This window comes from Musca vetustissima, unplaced genomic scaffold, assembly GCF_032173495.1.
Source record: "Musca vetustissima isolate MV318-11 ecotype Yass unplaced genomic scaffold, APGP_CSIRO_Mvet_v1 utg22557, whole genome shotgun sequence".
Taxonomy (NCBI): domain Eukaryota; kingdom Metazoa; phylum Arthropoda; class Insecta; order Diptera; family Muscidae; genus Musca; species Musca vetustissima.
Genome location: NW_026887900.1, coordinates 63,778 through 82,383, shown reverse-complemented (window position 1 = coordinate 82,383; position 18,606 = coordinate 63,778). Strand labels below are relative to the sequence as shown.

At 33.3% G+C, this 18,606-nt stretch overlaps 1 protein-coding gene across 1 annotated transcript in view; it reads right to left on the bottom strand.

Annotated features, from left to right (window-relative positions):
* Positions 1–18,606, bottom strand: part of LOC133335692 (trichohyalin-like) — a gene marked incomplete at its 3' end in the record, with an annotated part of 76,316 nt that overhangs the window by 6,050 nt on the left and 51,660 nt on the right. The window contains exons 3-5 of the mRNA XM_061543994.1: positions 7,236–7,386; positions 2,275–2,409; positions 1,948–2,138 (exon numbers count right to left, since the gene is read on the bottom strand). Coding sequence (XP_061399978.1) covers positions 1,948–2,138; positions 2,275–2,409; positions 7,236–7,386 — 477 coding nt within the window. The remainder of the gene's footprint in view (positions 1–1,947; positions 2,139–2,274; positions 2,410–7,235; positions 7,387–18,606) is intronic.

Sequence of the window (18,606 nt, the reverse complement as noted above, 5' to 3'; positions counted from 1 at the left end):
TCGTCCAAATTGACTTCGTTGCGCGTGCATCGGTTGTAGGTTACTACAAATCGATTTTTTAGGATACTACAACATAGGTAGCTTCCATGAAGAAGGATTTCAAATATGTTTGTTTGCGACGTGATAAGTTTAAACAAATGAAACAGACGTTTACCTTAGACATGCCCAATTAATAAAGCTAGCTTCAACTTTCATGTCATCTAACTTTGAAATTATTTATTTTAGTGACTTCAATTTGTCAAATTTAAAATGAGTTTCAGGTGACATAAAATTCATTTTTGTACCTAATTCATCAACACTATCAACATCTATTCATATGACTTTGTTTTGGGAACAATATTTGATCAATGTTTATTTCAAATAAATAATATTTCCAACCTTAAATATAGAATATTAAATTTAGTATTTTAATCAATGACAAATATATCTATATGTAGAAGTCCCCTTTTTCTGAAACGGAGGATAAATATCACCCAACTCTTAACGTGAGTCTGGAATTCCAGGATAATTTAACTAGTGTCGAAATGTAGATCAAAAGCCAAAAGCCAAAGTTACGTTCCATATTATCTAACATAATTTTTTACTCCTTCCTTTTTTCTGCAAAATCCTAAATGATGCATTATCATTATCCAGTCCTTTCATATAATACAATCCTGATAGTAAATCAGTGTGGTCATCTTTTTATCTAAAAGTTCCAAAAATAGAATTCTCCAGCGAATAACATTTTTTTTTTAATTCGTTAACACTTAGCATAAGTTATAGAAGTTTCAATATTGAACATAAGAACAAATTGATATTTTGTGTTATCTAACCTAATTGGCTGTAATTTGATATACATTGTGGTTTCTTTGGGTAGAAAATACCCTCCTATACCCTGTCCTAATATTAGGTATTTTAAGCGTATTTTGCGTTCTCATTTGAGAATATGCATAGAATCACTTTTTAAGTCGATTTAAGCATGTCCGTCTGTCCATGTATCTTTGTTAGCAAAGTACAGGTCGCATTTATGATCCGAATTGGATGAAATTTGGCACAGATCATTTGTTTGGCCCAAGGACGAACCCTATTGAAATTGGGAAAAATCGGTCCAGATTTAGATATAGCTCCCATATATAGTTTCGTCCGATTTCATGTAAATTGTGCACCAAAGTCCCTATATATCTTTAGATTTGCACGAAATTTGACATAACGTACTGAATTGGGCCTAGAGTAATGTCTGCCAAATTTCGTGACAATCGGTCCAGATTTAGATATAGCCCCCATATTCAGTTTCGTCCGATTTCATGTAAATGGTGCACCAAAGTCCCATATATCTTTCGATTTGCACGAAATTTGGCATAACATACTGAATTGATGCTGGAATGATGTGTGCTGAGTTTCGTGAAAATCGATTCAGATTTTGATATATATATTTTCGTCCGATTTAATCTAAATAATGTACCAAGTTCTTACGTTGCATAGCGTTTTGAATTTAATTCAGAATAATGTGTGCCAAGTTTAGTGAAAATCGGTCGAGAACGTAGCTAAATCAGTATAGCTTAACTTGTGACAAGTTTCGTTGGATATTGCATCCATATATGAGTAAATTTTGCATCAAACTCCTCATATTTGTTAAATTGACATCAAATTTTGCACAACGTACAAAATTGAGTATAGAATAACGTAGTTGGGTTTTCTAGAAGTACAGACCTAGTCCAACGTATGACCTTTAGATATTTGTTTGAAGTCGATTTACATACTTTTGCTCCATTGTAACAAACGAATGACATGTTTATGGATAGATCTAGGTCGTTTCACATGTAGATAAATATCACATATTTTATTTCATACAATTTCATGATAATAGTCCTGTTTAATATACTCATAGTGGTGAAGGGTATCATATAGTCGGCCCCGTCCGACTTTACTACTTTCCCTACTGGTTTTCCATATAACTTTGGTGCTTACCTCAACAAATCGATTCCTTTGGTGGCATTCTCTTCAGTATATTGCCTTTCTAAATCATCGTGACTCTTTGTACGATGATGTAGTTGTTCCAAACGTACAGCTTCATTCTCTTCATGTTGTATTCGTTCACGTTGCCATTTGGCACCTTGTTGCTTTAAACGTTCAGAATTCTTTTCCCTATTCGTTTTAAGCTAAATAACAACAATCAGATAATTTGTTAATCAAACAAAAGAATCCCAACACCAATTCCAAATAAGACCTTTTTGTGTCTGTGGTGATGGTAGTTGAGAATTTATTTTTTTTCCTTTTTGTTATATATTTACTTACCTTTGCTCTGGCCTTTGATATTTCCAAATCGGCTTTTTTGTCCACCACAAAAATGGGGTCATCTGCCAGCTCATCAGGAATAACTTTGGTTTTTCCTTCGATAATTAAAATACGTTCTCGTTCAATTTCTTTAAGCTGTTATAGAAACACAAAAAGGTGGAAAAGGATGGATGACATTTTACTATAAAACTCGTAAAAACTCATCGGGATTTATTCATGGTATATTTGACAATGTCAAAGTTAGGTGGGTGGGTGGTTGATTGCTTGGAAGGGTAACTAAGGTTTCGATTTATGGCTAATTTGTTTTTGTCTATCAGAGTGTCATTTTAAATGCCAATAAACCTATTTTGGCCTTATTTCCATAAATATTTTCGTTGCCAAGTTAAGGTGATTGTCAATATGGTCGTTGTCGTTTGGATATTATCCGATAGTGTCATGATTTCTTTTTGGGTGACAAAAGTGTCACTTTAATTTGTTTGGTTATTATGTTTCATTTTCATTTTTTTTTTTTTTTTTTTGTTATTTGTAGGAAAAAAGTTTAAATTTCCTCATGATGTTTCGGAGTGGGAAAATGGTCTACATTTGGTGATTATCGGAGATGGTCGGTATGTATGGAGAACAGTCAAAAATATCATTCAATGGATAGAATAGAATGAATTTAATTTTTTGCAAATAACCAACTTAAAATTTAGAAATTTTACTTTTACTCTTGAACTTAATGATCAAAGCTGAATGTGCCAGATAGAAAATTCATATATCTATATTCAAAAACGCTTATAACTACAACGTTTCCTACGGCATATTGGATATATCGACGAAATATAAAAGTCCCGAAAAAAAAAACTTTTTACTATCGCTTATATTCATTAACTATATATACCTATCATAATCTTTTGTAAAATACGTCAATGCGTTTGTGACATATCATCTATGGCAAATGTTCATTCGACAGTTTAACAATGGCTTTTAATATTAATCGGTTGCTATGAATTTTATGAGGCGATTTGAATCCTTCAGCACCCAAAACGTCGTTTCGGAAATCAAACAATCAAATTAAGTTTTGTCATGTGTCTATCACCATTGGAATTTTATTAATATTTTTTTTTATTCTGTATAAGGCCCGTACCTAAATTCTGTGCGTTGCGTACTAAAATACCCACATGCTCACCTTTATAGGGTTTGTTGAACGTCCGTATTATCCAAATACGCAAGGACCTCATTTACTTGTGTGTCACTTGAAAACAGCAATAATGGAGGAAAACATTTTCTTAATTAACCGAAAAATGTTTACATGTATAGAAACATGAATTCAATGACTGGAATTCTATTATCAAAAAACAAAAAATTCAAAATACGCATTGTCAATGTTGAATTTTTTCAACTTTATATTTTTATACGCAATGCGTATTTGGGTAACATTAATTGAAATACATGTATTTAACTTTTGAGGTGAATAAAATCGTACGCATACGCATGAATTTAGGTACGACCCTCAATATTTCTGAATTCTTAATTATACTTTCAAATGGCAGATGTACAAAGGGTGGTATGTAGGCTTTGTAACTATAATAGGCAGTACAAAGTTCGGTTCAAACCGGATAGTCCGTTAGCATGATCAATTGATTATTCAGCTAAATTTTGACCATTTTGTAACAGAACACATAAACCGAACTGCATTTATGTTCAGCATAAATATTACGAGGTTCAAAGAGCTAATTTATGTTGATTTTTATGCCCTTAATAACACTGTCCTTGTTCATATATTTGTAACAAGCAAAAATGAACGAGATAGAAACATAGTTCCTTTTGAAAATATGCATAGAACACATTCTGAGTCGATTTATGCGTGTCCGTCACAGACGCTCTCATATTTACTATCGTCCGATTTCTGGAAAATGATGCACCAAACTCCCAAACAAAATTTTGCACCGACTGACACAAAATTTTGCACAGCGCACTGAAATTACTACAAGTTAATGTTGTTGATATCGGTTCAGATTTAGATATACCTCCCATATATATTTCCGATCGATTTTATGTATAAGGTGCACCAAACTTTCACTGTTTTTTCCGATTGATTTGTAAAAATCGGTTCAGATTTAGGTATATCCCGAAGAGCCTACGTTTGTTCCATATGCACGAAAATTTGCAGCAGGTATGTTAGTCTAAAATGTATGCAGGTATGTTAGTCTAAAAGTTTGTTGAAATCAGTTTAGATTGGTTATGTTTCCGTCCGATTTTATACTGATGATGCACGGAGGAGCCTATGTTTGTTCCCCTAACATAAAATATGGCATAGCATATTGGATTGAAATTGGTTCAGGTTTAGATATAGCTTCCATATATATTTTCATCCGATTACATGAAAATGGTTTGTATTTGATACACCATTTTCATGAAATCGGAAGAAGTTGGTCCGATTGGGGGCGAATTTGTGCACAACGTATCAAATTTAACTTAGAATAATGTGTATTGAATTTTGTAAAATATATTCAGATGTAGGTATAACCGCTCTGTATTTTCTCCGAACAATAATTGTTTCACCGAACAATAATTGTTTCTCCGATCGATATAAATTTTAGACAGCGCACTATGCTGCAGCATTCCAAATGGTGAATGTTCAAAATCCCATACATAATTTTGCTCGAATTCAAACAAATTTTACAAATTCTATGTAGTTCACACATTTAATTTCGTCCGATTCGATTCAGTTATATCTACAGGATATTGTCCATACGAGCGTCTCTTGTATGTACCCGAAACGCTGAAGGATTTCATATAGTCGACTACGCCCGTCTTTATAATCCAGTAAAGTTATTATAAATATGCACTTACATTTAAAATTTTTCACGAAGCGTAGCTGATTGATTTGTGAACTGAGCTGCTCATTTAAGGGACCAAGGATGTATATGGTATTTATTATACCCTTCACCACTCTGTGGTACAGGGTATTATGTCTTTGTGCATATGTTTGTAACAGGCAAAAGGAATCGAGATAGACCCATGGTTCCTTTTGAGAATATGCATAGAATCACTTTCTGAGTCGATTTATGCATGTCCGTCCGTCTGTTGATGTTAAATTGTAAACAAAGTACAGGTCGCATTTATAATCCGATTTGGGTGAAATTTAGCACAAGTCACTTATTTGGCCCAAGGACGAACCCTATTGAAATTGGAAAAAATCGGTTCCGATTTAGATATAGCTCCCATATATAGTTTCGCCCGATTTTAGTTAAATGGTGCACCAAAGTCCTTGAAAATCATTCAATTTTCACGAATTTTGGCACAGCGTACTGAATTAAGTCTAGAAAGCTGTATGCTAAGTTTCGTGGAAATCGGTACAGATTAATTTAAATTAATCGCTGGCAAGTTTCCTTAAAATCGTTTCAGAGATAGATATAGCATAGCTTCTATATAATTTTGACTTATTCATGTTAATTAATAATCAATTAGTGTCGGATTGAGATTAAAATTTAAACAGTACATAGGTTGCAGAATGGCATATGTATGGATTGATGTTAGTCGGTTCACTAATATATCACACATTTAAGTTCGTTCAATATTATGTCAATGTTCTTTCGAAAAGGCGACGTCTTTTAGGATACATTTGTAGAATATACCCAAAGTGGTGAAGGGTATATTATAGTCGGCCACTCCGACTTTACCACTTACTTACTGGTTAATAATTATTAACCCTTATGCGATCCTTCTAAAACGACATATTGTGCGAAAAATGGGTAAAAACAAGTAATAAGTACGATAATTACCCTAAAATGAGTTTTTGTTTTTTAAGATTTTTGAAGTTTAGGCTGATTTTTGAGTTTTAGTCTATTCTGAGACTTATAGTAAAACTTTATGGCGAACATTGCTGTAGAATATTCTGAGCAGCTTTAACCCCGTTTTGAATGAGTTTTCAATCACTCCTGGAAAAGGGGACCGAAAAGACCCCTTTAATGAGTCGCTTGAGGGTTAAAGATGTATAGCAAAATATTCCCCGATATTTTATCAGTAATATTGCTGAAGACACTATATACCTAAAATGCAAGGGTTTCATGAAATCATAATTCGAAAATTATAAAAATTCTGGAAAAGGGGGAATAGTGTCCCTCCTTTTTAGGTTACCTCCCGACGTAAACTTTCAAAACGCCGATACACATGTCTTCTTTTTTTAGCCCCTCTTCCATAATCTGTTGGAATTTCCCGGTAATTATCAAAAAAAATCAAATTTGTCGCACAGTGTAATTAATGTGCGGGGTTTACTCTGGAGTAGGAGTCAAATCGAAAATAGCAGAACTTCCGGTATTTTGCATATAACCAAAGCGGTAAAGGTTATTATTTAGTCGGTCCTAATTTTGTGTATTATACTTCTAAGGATTTGTTTGTGTAGCATTTTACATAGCCACATATACCGACTGAGCCTGATTCTACTTCTATGTGTTAACGTTATTCAATCGTATACGGTAAACTTGAACTTATACTCATGTGTATTGTTATACTCTTCAAACTGCACAACAAATACCCTCCTACATTCACTGCAAAGGTTATGTATCAGACGGTGACTTTCCGCCTCAACAAAAATAACAAAGTCTGCATACATATTGAACCGCCAGGGTCATGTTACTACCAATTGAAATCAAATATTGAATTTCCATGACACCATGTCATCAACTATCAATTGTTTGCGGAAACGAAACTTGCAATGGAATATAAACGGCGGAGTAAAAACTAAGGCGTAATATTTGTCACTAAATTAGTTTTTGGTGGTTTCCGTTGGAACACAAAGAGAAAAAACTCAAAACACAAAAAATGAGCCAAATTGCAATCACTTGAAGAAGTTGAGAAAACGGAGTTTAAAATTGCCACCAAACATGTCAACAACCGCAGATTTCATGCAACAATGCTCACATAATATTTAAGAAGTTTCAAGTACTTCGAATATAAATTGCGACAATAACACTTACCTCTCTGGCCTTGATACGTTTTTGTAAATTCTGACGATAGTCCTCTTCAATACGTTCCCGCAATTCCTTCATATAATTGCGGTCGGTTAAACGAACTACATTTGTGCCCATTAGCCGTTCCAATGCAGCGCTGATTCGTGGCGAATTAAAGCTGTAACAATTGATTTAAATCAAATTATTGTATTCAAATATTATTTTTTTGTTAAAAATAATGTTTACTGTTATTTATTGATAACTAATTTTTCTTACTTCTTTTCTGTTAAGCTTTTATTTATTTAATCACAGGAAATATTGCGACTCTTTCGATGTTAACCCTATGCTTTTGTAAAGTAAAACTGAATAAAGTTCGGTAAAAACCTATGACAATTCTTAAAGTAATAATCTGACTGACTCCTAGTCGGCTGTGTCAGACTGTTTAGCGTTGCTTTTATTTATGATGAGAATTTTTGGCAAATTCATATGTTGTTACAATTTATTTGATGCCTTCTTGTTATTATTTTGGTTTGTGATTTTTTGTTGTTTTTGCTTGAAATGTCGTGTTTGGGTTTTAAAAGTTTAGTTGGTTTGAGTTTAGCTGTTCTTTTGGGAGTTAAACTACAGGTTGGCACATGCCAATAATAAAAAGGGGAAATTTCAGTTGAATAACGACTGAAGTCGAATTTAAATCACCTTAATTTAAATAAAAATAAGTAAAAAAGGTCGTTAAGTTTATATGGGAACAAGGAATACGATATCTCAAATTATAGCCACTTCCATGAAAAAATTCAAAATTTATTAATACTGAAAAAAGCGGAACATTTATGTAAGCTTATATCAGAATTTGGACCTATATATTATATATATTCACCGCACACATTTGTATATAAGTCAGCCCTCCCGAATCTTTTATACCAAATTAAGCTAAATCTGAACCTATTTTCAGGAAACTTAACACACATCCTTCTAGACTCAATTCAGTATGCTATGCACAAATTTCGTGCACATTGAAAGATATGTACGGACTTTGGTTCACTATCGGAATCGGATAAAATATATATGGGAGCTATATCTAAATCTGAACCGAAATTCGGGAAATTAGACACACATCGTTTTAGACTTAAATCAAAATGCTATACCAAATTTCGTGCAAATCGAAATATATATAGGTACTTTGGTGCACCATTTACCATAAATCGGGCGAAAATATATATGGACGAAATAAATCTGAACCGATTTTTATACCCTTTACAACACTGAGGTACAGGGTATTATGTCTTTGTGCATATGTTTGTAACAGGCAAAAGGAAACGGAAAGACACATGGTTTCTTTTGAGAATGTGCATAGAATCACTTTCTGAGTCGATTTACGCATGTCCGTCCGTCTGTCCGTCCATGTATTTTTGTGAACAAAGTACAGGTCGCATTTATAATCCGATTTGGATGAAATTTGGCATAGGTCACTTATTTGGCCCAAGGACGAACCCTATTGGAATTGGGGAAAATCGGTTCAGATTTAGATATAGCTCCCATATATATTTTCGTCCGATTTAATGTAAATGGTGCACCACAGTCCCTATATATCCTTCGATTTGCACGAAATTTGGCACAGAGTAATGAATTAGGTCTAGAATGATGTGTGTTAAGTTTCCTGAAAATCGGTTCAGATTTTGCTATAGCTCCTATATATAATTTCGCCCTATTTAATGTAAATGGTGCACCACAGTCCCTATATATCCTTCGATTTGCAATTTGGCACAGCGTAATAAATTAGGCCTAAAATGATGTGTATTAAGTTTCCTGGAATCGGTTCAGATTTAGATATAGCTTCTATATCTGACCAACTGAGAAATTTAGTATCGGTTGCGGAATGACATATTTATGGATCCAATTTAAATTTACTGTTCCTTTAAAAATGCGTCGTCTCTTAGGATTCATCTCTTGAATATACCCGAAGTGGTGAAGGGTATCATAAAGTCGGCCCCGTCCGACTTTACTACTTTCCTTACTGGTTCACAACTTCAATAGGGTTCGTACTTCGGCGAAATAAATGAGCTGTGCCGAATTTCATCCAATTCGAATCAAAAATGCGACCTGTACTTTGTTTACAATTTAACATGGACAGACAGATGGACGGACATACAGAACTCGACTTAAAAAGTGATTCTACGCATATTCTGAGGAACCATGTGTCTATCTCGGTTTCTTTTGTCCGTTACAAACATTTGCACAAAGACATAATACCCTGTACCACAGTGTGGTGAATGGTTTAAAAAACCAAAGGTATTTTCGTGATCGAGGGACTCCAACTAAAAAGAATTGGTGCATTAGAGCCCTTGAATATTTATACCCTTCACCTTGAGAACATACATAGAATCTCTTTTAAAGTCGATTTATGCATGTCCGTTTGTCCGTCCGTCCGGCCATGTATTTTTGTGAACAAAGTACAGGTCGCATTTGTGATTCGATTTGGATGAAATTTGTTACATGTCACTTTTTTGGCCCAAGGACGAACCCTATTGAAATTGGAGAAAATCGGTTCAGATTTAGATATAGCTCCCGTATATAGTTTCCTCGATTTTAGGTAAATAGTGCACCAAACTCTCAATATTGGTCCGATTGAGACAAAATTTCGCAGAGGGTATTGAATTAGGTCTAGATTGATGTGTGCTAAGTTTTGTTGAAATCGGTTCAGATTTAGATATAGCTCCCATATATAGTTTCGTCCGATTTTAAGTAAATGTTGCACCAAACTCCCAATATTTGCCCGATTGAGACAAAATTTTGCACAGAGTATTGAAGTAGGTATAGATTGCTGGTTGAAATCGGTTCTGATTTAGATATAGCTCCCATATATAGTTTCACATATTTGGCCCAAGGACGAACCCTATTGAAATTGGAAAAAATCGGTTCAAATTTAGATATAGCTCCCGTATATATTTTCGTCCGATTTAATGTAAATAGTACTCCAAAGTATCAGAAAATCATTCGATTTGTACGAATTTTGGCGTAGCGTACTGAATTATGTCTAGAATGATGTGTGCTATGCTTCGTGAAAATCGGTTCAGATTTAGATATAGCTCCCACATATATTTTCTTCCGATTTTATGTAAATTGCTCACTAAAGCGCCAATGTTCGGCTGATTGGCACACAATTGTGTACAAAGTACTTAGGTTAGTATAACCTTACGTGTGTCAAGGTTTCTTGAAATCGATTCAAATTTATATATATTTTCCTCCGATTTTAAGTACATGGTGACCTAAGGACCCATAGCTAGGCCGATTGGACAACGTACTGAAATAAATATAAATTAATCGCGGGCAAGTCTCCCTGAAATCTGTTCAGATTTAGATAGCATAGTTTCCATACATAATTTCGACCTATTCGTGTTATTCGTGTTGCAGAATGGCATGTGTAACAAATAAATAAAGATCAAATTTTTAAGTTTTTTTTTTATTTTATTTCAATGTTCCTTCGAAAAGGCGAGGTCTGTTATGATACATATGTAGAATATACCCAAAGTGGTGAAGGGTATCATATAGTCGGCTCAGTCCGACTTTATTGCTTTCCTTACTGGTTTTATAATGAAATAACTCCCCAAATTTAAAAGCAAACAAAAATTGAAAATAGACCCCAAGTATAGCGGTTTTTGTTTTGTGTATACAAATTTAGGGACTAATTTTTGTATAATTCCCTATCGATACAAAAATTATAGATACAATGCTTAGGAACAGGTTGTTAGGTTGGTTTTCTAATGATGGAATAAAAAACGCCAAAGTTACAAATGAAATGCCAAATCACATTGCGTACCCTACCTTATATTTGCATGAACGATTATCTTACATGGTGGCAAATAGAAATAAACGTATTAAATATGTGATATTGTCCCCCCAATTCGGTTATATCCCCAGGAGTTCACATGCCATCAAATTTAATGAGCCAGTAAAATGTGACAGCCTTTGTAATTAATTTCTGGCACACACATGTCTTTGTGGTAAATTTACTCCAAGGGGAATGGAAATTAGGCTGATATTGTCATTTATTGTTATACATATTAGGTTAAATCATGATAAAAAGCAATTCCTTGTCTAACTCGTAGACATTGTAAATCTAAGAAGACAAATGAAATGTTTGGAAATATTTAGAAATTTAGTTAAGTCAAACGTCAGCGTGGTATGAAAGTTTTTTTTGTAAATAAATCACAAATCATAATGCAAAAAAATGTCCATAATTTTCATTTCAAATTTCAATTCACAGCTACGTTTTTATATCCTTCGCCACACTGTGTTACTGGGTATTATGTGATTGTGTATATGTTTGTAACAGGCAAAAGAAAACGAGATAGACCCATGGTTCCCTTTTAGAATATGCATAGAATCACTTTCTGAGTCGATATATTCATGTCCGTCCGACTACCTGTCCCTGTGCAATTGTAAACAAATTGGATGAAATTTGTCGCAGCTTTTTTTTTATTTCGCCCAAGGAAGAACCATACTGAAATTGGTGAAAATCGGTTCAGATTGAGATATATCTCCCATATATATATATATATATATATATACATATTTCGTCCAATTTGATATAAATGGTACACCAAACATCGATGAAATTGTACACAACGTACCAAATTGAGGCTACAATGACATGAATTGTTTAAATATATGTGTTTTTAACCCCTATATATTTTCGTTCGATTTCCTGTAAATTGTTCACCAAATGATCACTGTTTGTCCGATTGAGAAAAAATTGTGGACAGCGCTATGTGCTGCAGCATACCCAATTGTGTATGTGAAGTTTGCGTCAAATCGTTTCAGATTTACATGTAGATCCCTTACATAATATTGTTCGATATGCCTACCCATGTCTACCCAATTGACATAAAATTTTGCATAGGTTTCAAATTGATAAGCTGGATCATATATCTATACAAATCGCATATTTCCATGCCAATGGCCCACCAAAGATGCAACGTCTGTTCTACCGACTGGATATTTTGTGTGGTTGTATTTTGGAAATTAATTCTTATCCATATAACTTAGAAAATTAAATATAGAACACCATGCAATGTTGAAAATTGTTTGATGGTTTGAATTGATTTTTTTCTCCACACTTCATTTCGTTTACAACACTTTGTCGAAGGCTCCATAAAGTAAATACTATTCTATGTCGATTAAGCCAAGTCTGTCGGTTGTTGAATTGACGATAGAGATCGTAATATTTAAAATTATGTTTAGAAATTTTGCACACTTATTGCTGCCACTCCTGGAATATTGGATACAGCAAATATGATATATCGGTTTGGTATTCCAAATGTAGATTTTGTAGATTTCAGTTGACGTGCACTACACACGTTGCTTTGAAGTGCACAATGCCACAGGAATAATTCAGTTTTCTTTCGTTAAACACATTTTTCTTGCATTCCAACAATCATTTGAAACAAAAATAATGTTTTTTTTTTCATTTTCCTCGTCTATGAAAATACAAGTAGTTTTGATTTTATTTTTAGGCAAAAAATATTTTTAGGGGAAAGGGGACACCTTTTAAACGTGGGCCAACATTAAACAGCGCTCATAAAACCTCAGTTAAAACCTTTTATACCCGCAACCAATATATGGTTCAACAGTTTCCACGAAATTTGGCATATCGTACTGACTTGAGACTAGAATGATGTGTGTAAATTTTCTTGAAAATCGGTTCCGATTTAGATATAGCTCCCAATATATTTTTGACCGATTTATTGTAAATGGTGTACCAAAGTCCTTATATATCCTTCGATTTGCACGAAATTTGGAATAGAGTGCTGAATAAACTCCAGAACGATGTGTGTTAAATTTCGTGAAAATCGGTTTAGATTTAGATATAGCTTCCATATATATTTTCGCCCGATTTAATATAAATGATGTACCAAAGTCCCTATATATCTTTCGATTTGCACAAAATTTGGCATATCGTACAGATTTGAGTCTGGAACGAGTGTGTAAAGTTTCCTGAAATTTGTCCGATTTTAAGACCCAAAGTAGGCCGATTGTCACACAATTTTGCACAACGTACTAAAGTTTGTGTAACATAAGATACTTGCTGAAATCAGTTCGGATTTAGATATAGCTCCCATATACAGTTTCTTCCGATTTTAAATAAATGGTACACCAAAGACTCAACATTAGGCCGATTGATACAAACGTACTTAAGATAGTATAGGCAAACGTGTGTCAAGTTTTATTGGAATCCGTCCAGATTTAGATATAGCTCCCATATAGTGTCGTCCGGTTTTAAAAAGTACCCAAGGACCCAAAATATGTCCAGTAGGAGCAAAACCTGCATACGTTAGCCTAACATAACCTGTGACAAGTTTCGTTAAAATCCGTTCATATTTGGATATAGCTTCCATATTTATTTAATTTCAATTTTAAATTAAATGTTGCAAGAAACTCTTCATTTTTTTTTTTCAGAATAGAATGAAGAAATTGCGTGTAGAAGTACAGATGTAGTCCATATATATTTCCGACCGACTTCGTGTTAGTTGGGCTCCAATGGGTGCCCGAATGATATTTGTTTTAAATCAATTTTTCGTAATTTTGTCAAATTGTAACAAACGGGCATGTTTATGGATTGATCTAAGTCGATTCACATTCAGAAAAGGGCCACATATTTTAGTTCATCAAATTTCATGTTAATGATCCTTTTGTTAGGATGCATCTTTTTAATATACCCATAGTGGTGAAGGGTATCATATAGTTGGCCCGTCCGACTTTACTACTTTCCTTACTGGTTTATATTGAAATTTAGGGTTAGGCCTAGCCCCTGTGTTGCACGTACCATAAGGAATGGACCGATATGCCCCATCTTCGAACTTGAACAAAGTTTGGAAGAAATAAACGGTTTTGGTCCGAAGAAACATGGGGCCTAGAACCAATATTTCGATGAGGCACATTTTCAATGTATCAAAGTGTATACACCCCCATTAGCCATAAGCTGAAATTTTTATTTGGCGTACATTATGATTTACATAATCGGTTTGTAAAAATGTCGGTATAGGTCCACTTTTTGGTATGTTCCCTACATTTTCATTTCAAGTATCTGTAAATATAGCTATGGTGGAGGGTATCCAAACTTCGGCCCGGCCGAACTTCACGCTTTTTTAGTTGTTTACATTCCAAAAGTCATTATAAACAAAAGTAATATATTTTCTTTCATATATATCGACGCCTCCGAACCATAGTATGCTAAGTCGACTTAGCATGTTTTAAAGTTCTTTACGTTTTTAGATACTACGGTCCTTAATTTAAATTCACTGAAATTTTGGTAATCATCGGCCAATCCAAACCAAAGTTATAAGCTAAAATGTTCTTAGCATGGCACGTACGATTAATGAAACTTCCATACCTTGAAAGCTTCTACTGAAAAACTCACTTTTCAGACTTAGCATACTATGATTCGGAGGCGTCGATATTACCTGTATTTTTATGCTTAAAAAAATGTTGGTCAGATTTTTTTTGTTTTAATTTTCGAACATTTATATGTTTTTAAAAAATAAATGCATTTGTGAACATAAACACTATAAAAAATACCATAATGACATCGTCCAATAAAACAGTAACAAAATATTTAAATCGAACTTAAAACGGCATTTACATTAGAACTTTTTGCAGGGTTAACCCACTTTATCAGGATTTATTTGACAAATAGACAATAGAATTGACAATTGAAACCCAGTGGGTTAACTAAATCCGGTACAATGTAAACGTAGTATAAAGTATGTCATATGTATATTCAGTGTAAAAGTTACATTTGTACCTATCATTTATATTTTATAGAAAACTAAAAAATATAAAATAAGAAAAATTTATGAGGCTTGAAAGCAAAAAGTGTACAAAGTTGCCCCCTCTCCCCTATTCACCTGTGCTCTTACTATTGGGATTAACTCTATGTACTTTACAATTTTAAACAGACGGACTCAGAAATTCTCTAAAGGGACGATGGGTATATCTAGTTTACGTTTACATGATGCAACCATATACACAAATACATAATACACTGCGTATCATAACTATAGACGCACCCATAATTCAATTGGTATTTTAGTTGACAAATAAAATGGACCCATTAAGTTATTGTTCACAATAAAACGATCAAAAACACATATTATTCAACAAAAATAATGAATTTATTCCTTATGGTTTCGCCGAATTCTGCACTTTCAAAATTGCTGGTGTTGCATAACTATAGACGCACTTTTACAAAATTAGAAAAAAATTATTTTTTAAAACTTAAATAAAATAAAATAACTTTTATAAATAATGGGTAGGGCCTCCCTTATTTTGAATAAGTTCAAAAATTTTATCCATCACACTGTTGATCAAAATTATTCGCAAGTCTTCATCGATTGACCGCCATTCATCGAAAATCACTTCTTGGAGGTAAAATACAGTTTGGTATTGGAGGTTTTCTGCATAGACATTTCGGACATTCGGATTTTGGTCGGAAATTTGAATATTTTTCGATTTTAACCATACTTGAGTATGGCGACTGCTAAAAACGAGTCATTGATTGTTGCTGCCTTCCCAAAATGGCAATAATTTGTCTTCCAAGACTTGAACGAACTCCATTGAATTCATTCGACAACTTGGAAATGTCAAATAAAGCATTCCGTGGCTATAAAATGCTCCCAAGGTGGCGGTTACCGTAATATCGTTATTTCTTAATACGATATTTCGGTGGCGGTTCCCTAATGGCCTTGGGAGCATTTTATAGCCTTTATTTGACATTTCCAAGTTGTCGAATGAATTCAATGGAGTTCGTTCAAGTCTTGGAAGACAAATTATTGCCATTTTGGGAAAGCAGCAACAATCAAGGACTCGTTTTTTAGCAGGACAACGCACCAGTTCATAAAAGTCGCCATACTCAAGTATGGTTAAAATCGAAAAATATTAAAATTTCCGACCAGAATCCGATCGAGAACATGTGTGGAATCTTGACTCATCGTGTCTATGCAGAAAACCTCCAATACCAAACTGTATTTTACCTCCAAGAAGTGATTTTCGATGAATGGCGGTCAATCGATGAAGACTTGCGAATAATTTTGATCAACAGTGTGATGGATAAAATTTTTGAACTTATTCAAAATAAGGGAGGCCCTACCCATTATTTATAAAAGTTATTTTATTTTATTTAAGTTTTAAAAAATAATTTTTTTCTAATTTTGTAAAAGTGCGTCTATAGTTATGCAACACCAGCAATTTTGAAAGTGCAGAATTCGGCGAAACCATAAAGAATAAATTCATTATTTTTGTTGAATAATATGTGTTTTTGATCGTTTTATTGTGAACAATGACTTAATGGGTCCATTTTATTTGTCAACTAAAATACCAATTGAATTATGGGTGCGTCTATAGTTATGATACGCAGAGTATATGCACCACAGGTATGGCCGAATTATTGAAGAGTAATCTGAAGGCGCAAAGACTTCTAAAAACATAAAACGCGTTTACGACTGGCGCATGTGGTTACTCAAAAACTATTAATGCTTTCGGTTCCTAATATGAACACTATATTATTTATTTTCGTTATGACTGTTCAAGCTGAACTGAAATGTAACCGCACCTGAAATATGAATATTTCAATGATTTAAAAGTTAACAAAGTAGAAACGATATTTATCGCACACAACCAATTCTGGATTGAAGATATGTGTTGCGTTTAGTTGAAACCGTTTCGTATACAGATTAGCGCAAATATGTTAATATTGTGCAAAGTATATCTGCTAAAATTCCAAAGATGTTATTTTAATAGCCTTTCATTAAAATACAGTAGTTTGATTTATTACACTTTTTACATCCATTTCTAGCATTTGTTTTCCTTTCCTTAGTTATGAATATTACTATAAACCTTGACAAGCCAACGTGAATAAGAAATAAATCAATAAAAATCAGTATTCATTTGTTTTCTAACAAATAAACTTATTAATAATGTAGGCCGTTGTGTGTCATACAATTTCCTTTATTAATTAGAAAAACAATAAAATATTTCCTATAATAATGTCACATAAAATTATTAGCAACGCTTCCGCTAACATAAAAACAACCGGAAGTTTATTACTTTTTTCGCATAACATGTACTATTCATTGTTCATATGTAAAGAAGTACACCTACCCTCACAAAGTGAAAAACAAAATTCTTGACCTTAGCTATTGCAAAAGATAAGGAAAAAACTTTGAAATCATAAAATAGATAAGGGTAAAAATAACCTAGACCCCAATAGAATGCAATCGAACAAGATAGATATCGGTGGAAGATGGGCCTATAAATAGTGAAACGAAGTCGATAGAAATTAGAATTGCAAAAATACCAACAATAACATAGTACAGCACAGCAACGAGCATTTGACAATGTTTAAAATAATAATGACAACCATAATGATACTACAGGTAATATGGACAATTTATTTAAGAGATTCGAAACTATAAAATTTGGTTTTTGATTATTTTATAGATATCAAAAGCTATACCAATATCCAACTCATTATCAGAGCTTAATGTGAACACCGAAGACATTTCCACAACTCTTGAAGCCAATGATGTGGACGTGGAGGAAAATATTTTAACTGATTCTGAGATCCCGAATGAAACTCCTGTCTCGGTACTTTCCAATTTTCCATTAAAGTCTCAACCCATGCAATTGCCAGGAAATTTTGCCAAACTACCCATAGGCGATCCCACTAACATGTTAGACAATTTGGAGCAAATGAAACGACAACAACTCTTTGCCCTGGCAATGGCCCAATTCCATCAATTCACACAACAACTAATTAGGCAAAGTGAAAGAGAGTTTTCCAAAATTCTAAAGGATATGGATGGAATGAAGAGTAGCTTCACCTCCGAGATTTATTCAACTCAAAAAGAAAATATTGAAAATTATTTGCGACAATTGGCAGACTACAAACTGGAGACTTCAAATTTCCTAATGAAAACTGAAGATATTTCCACTCAATTTCAAAATGTAATATCGCAATTGCAGACATTTGCAATGAATTCCTTGGAGATGCAAACAGTTTTACAAAATAACAATTTTATGGATTTTGAAACGGATTTGAATAGTTATGCAATGAATTTGAAATTTATATATCAAGATCAAATCGATAAACTAACAACCGAATTAACTTCGAGTGGATATGATATACAAGAATATTTAAAACAAATGTCTAATGATATTATGGGAAATTTTGAACCAGAAAATACTGTTAATATGATTTCCAAATATTTCAAATTTTAGACAAATAAGGTAAAATTAATAATTTATGTAATTTATTTTGTACAGTTTATTTAAATAATAATTAAATATAGGTATATATGAAGAATATATATATTTTTTTATAATTTTGAAATTCGATCGATAGCCA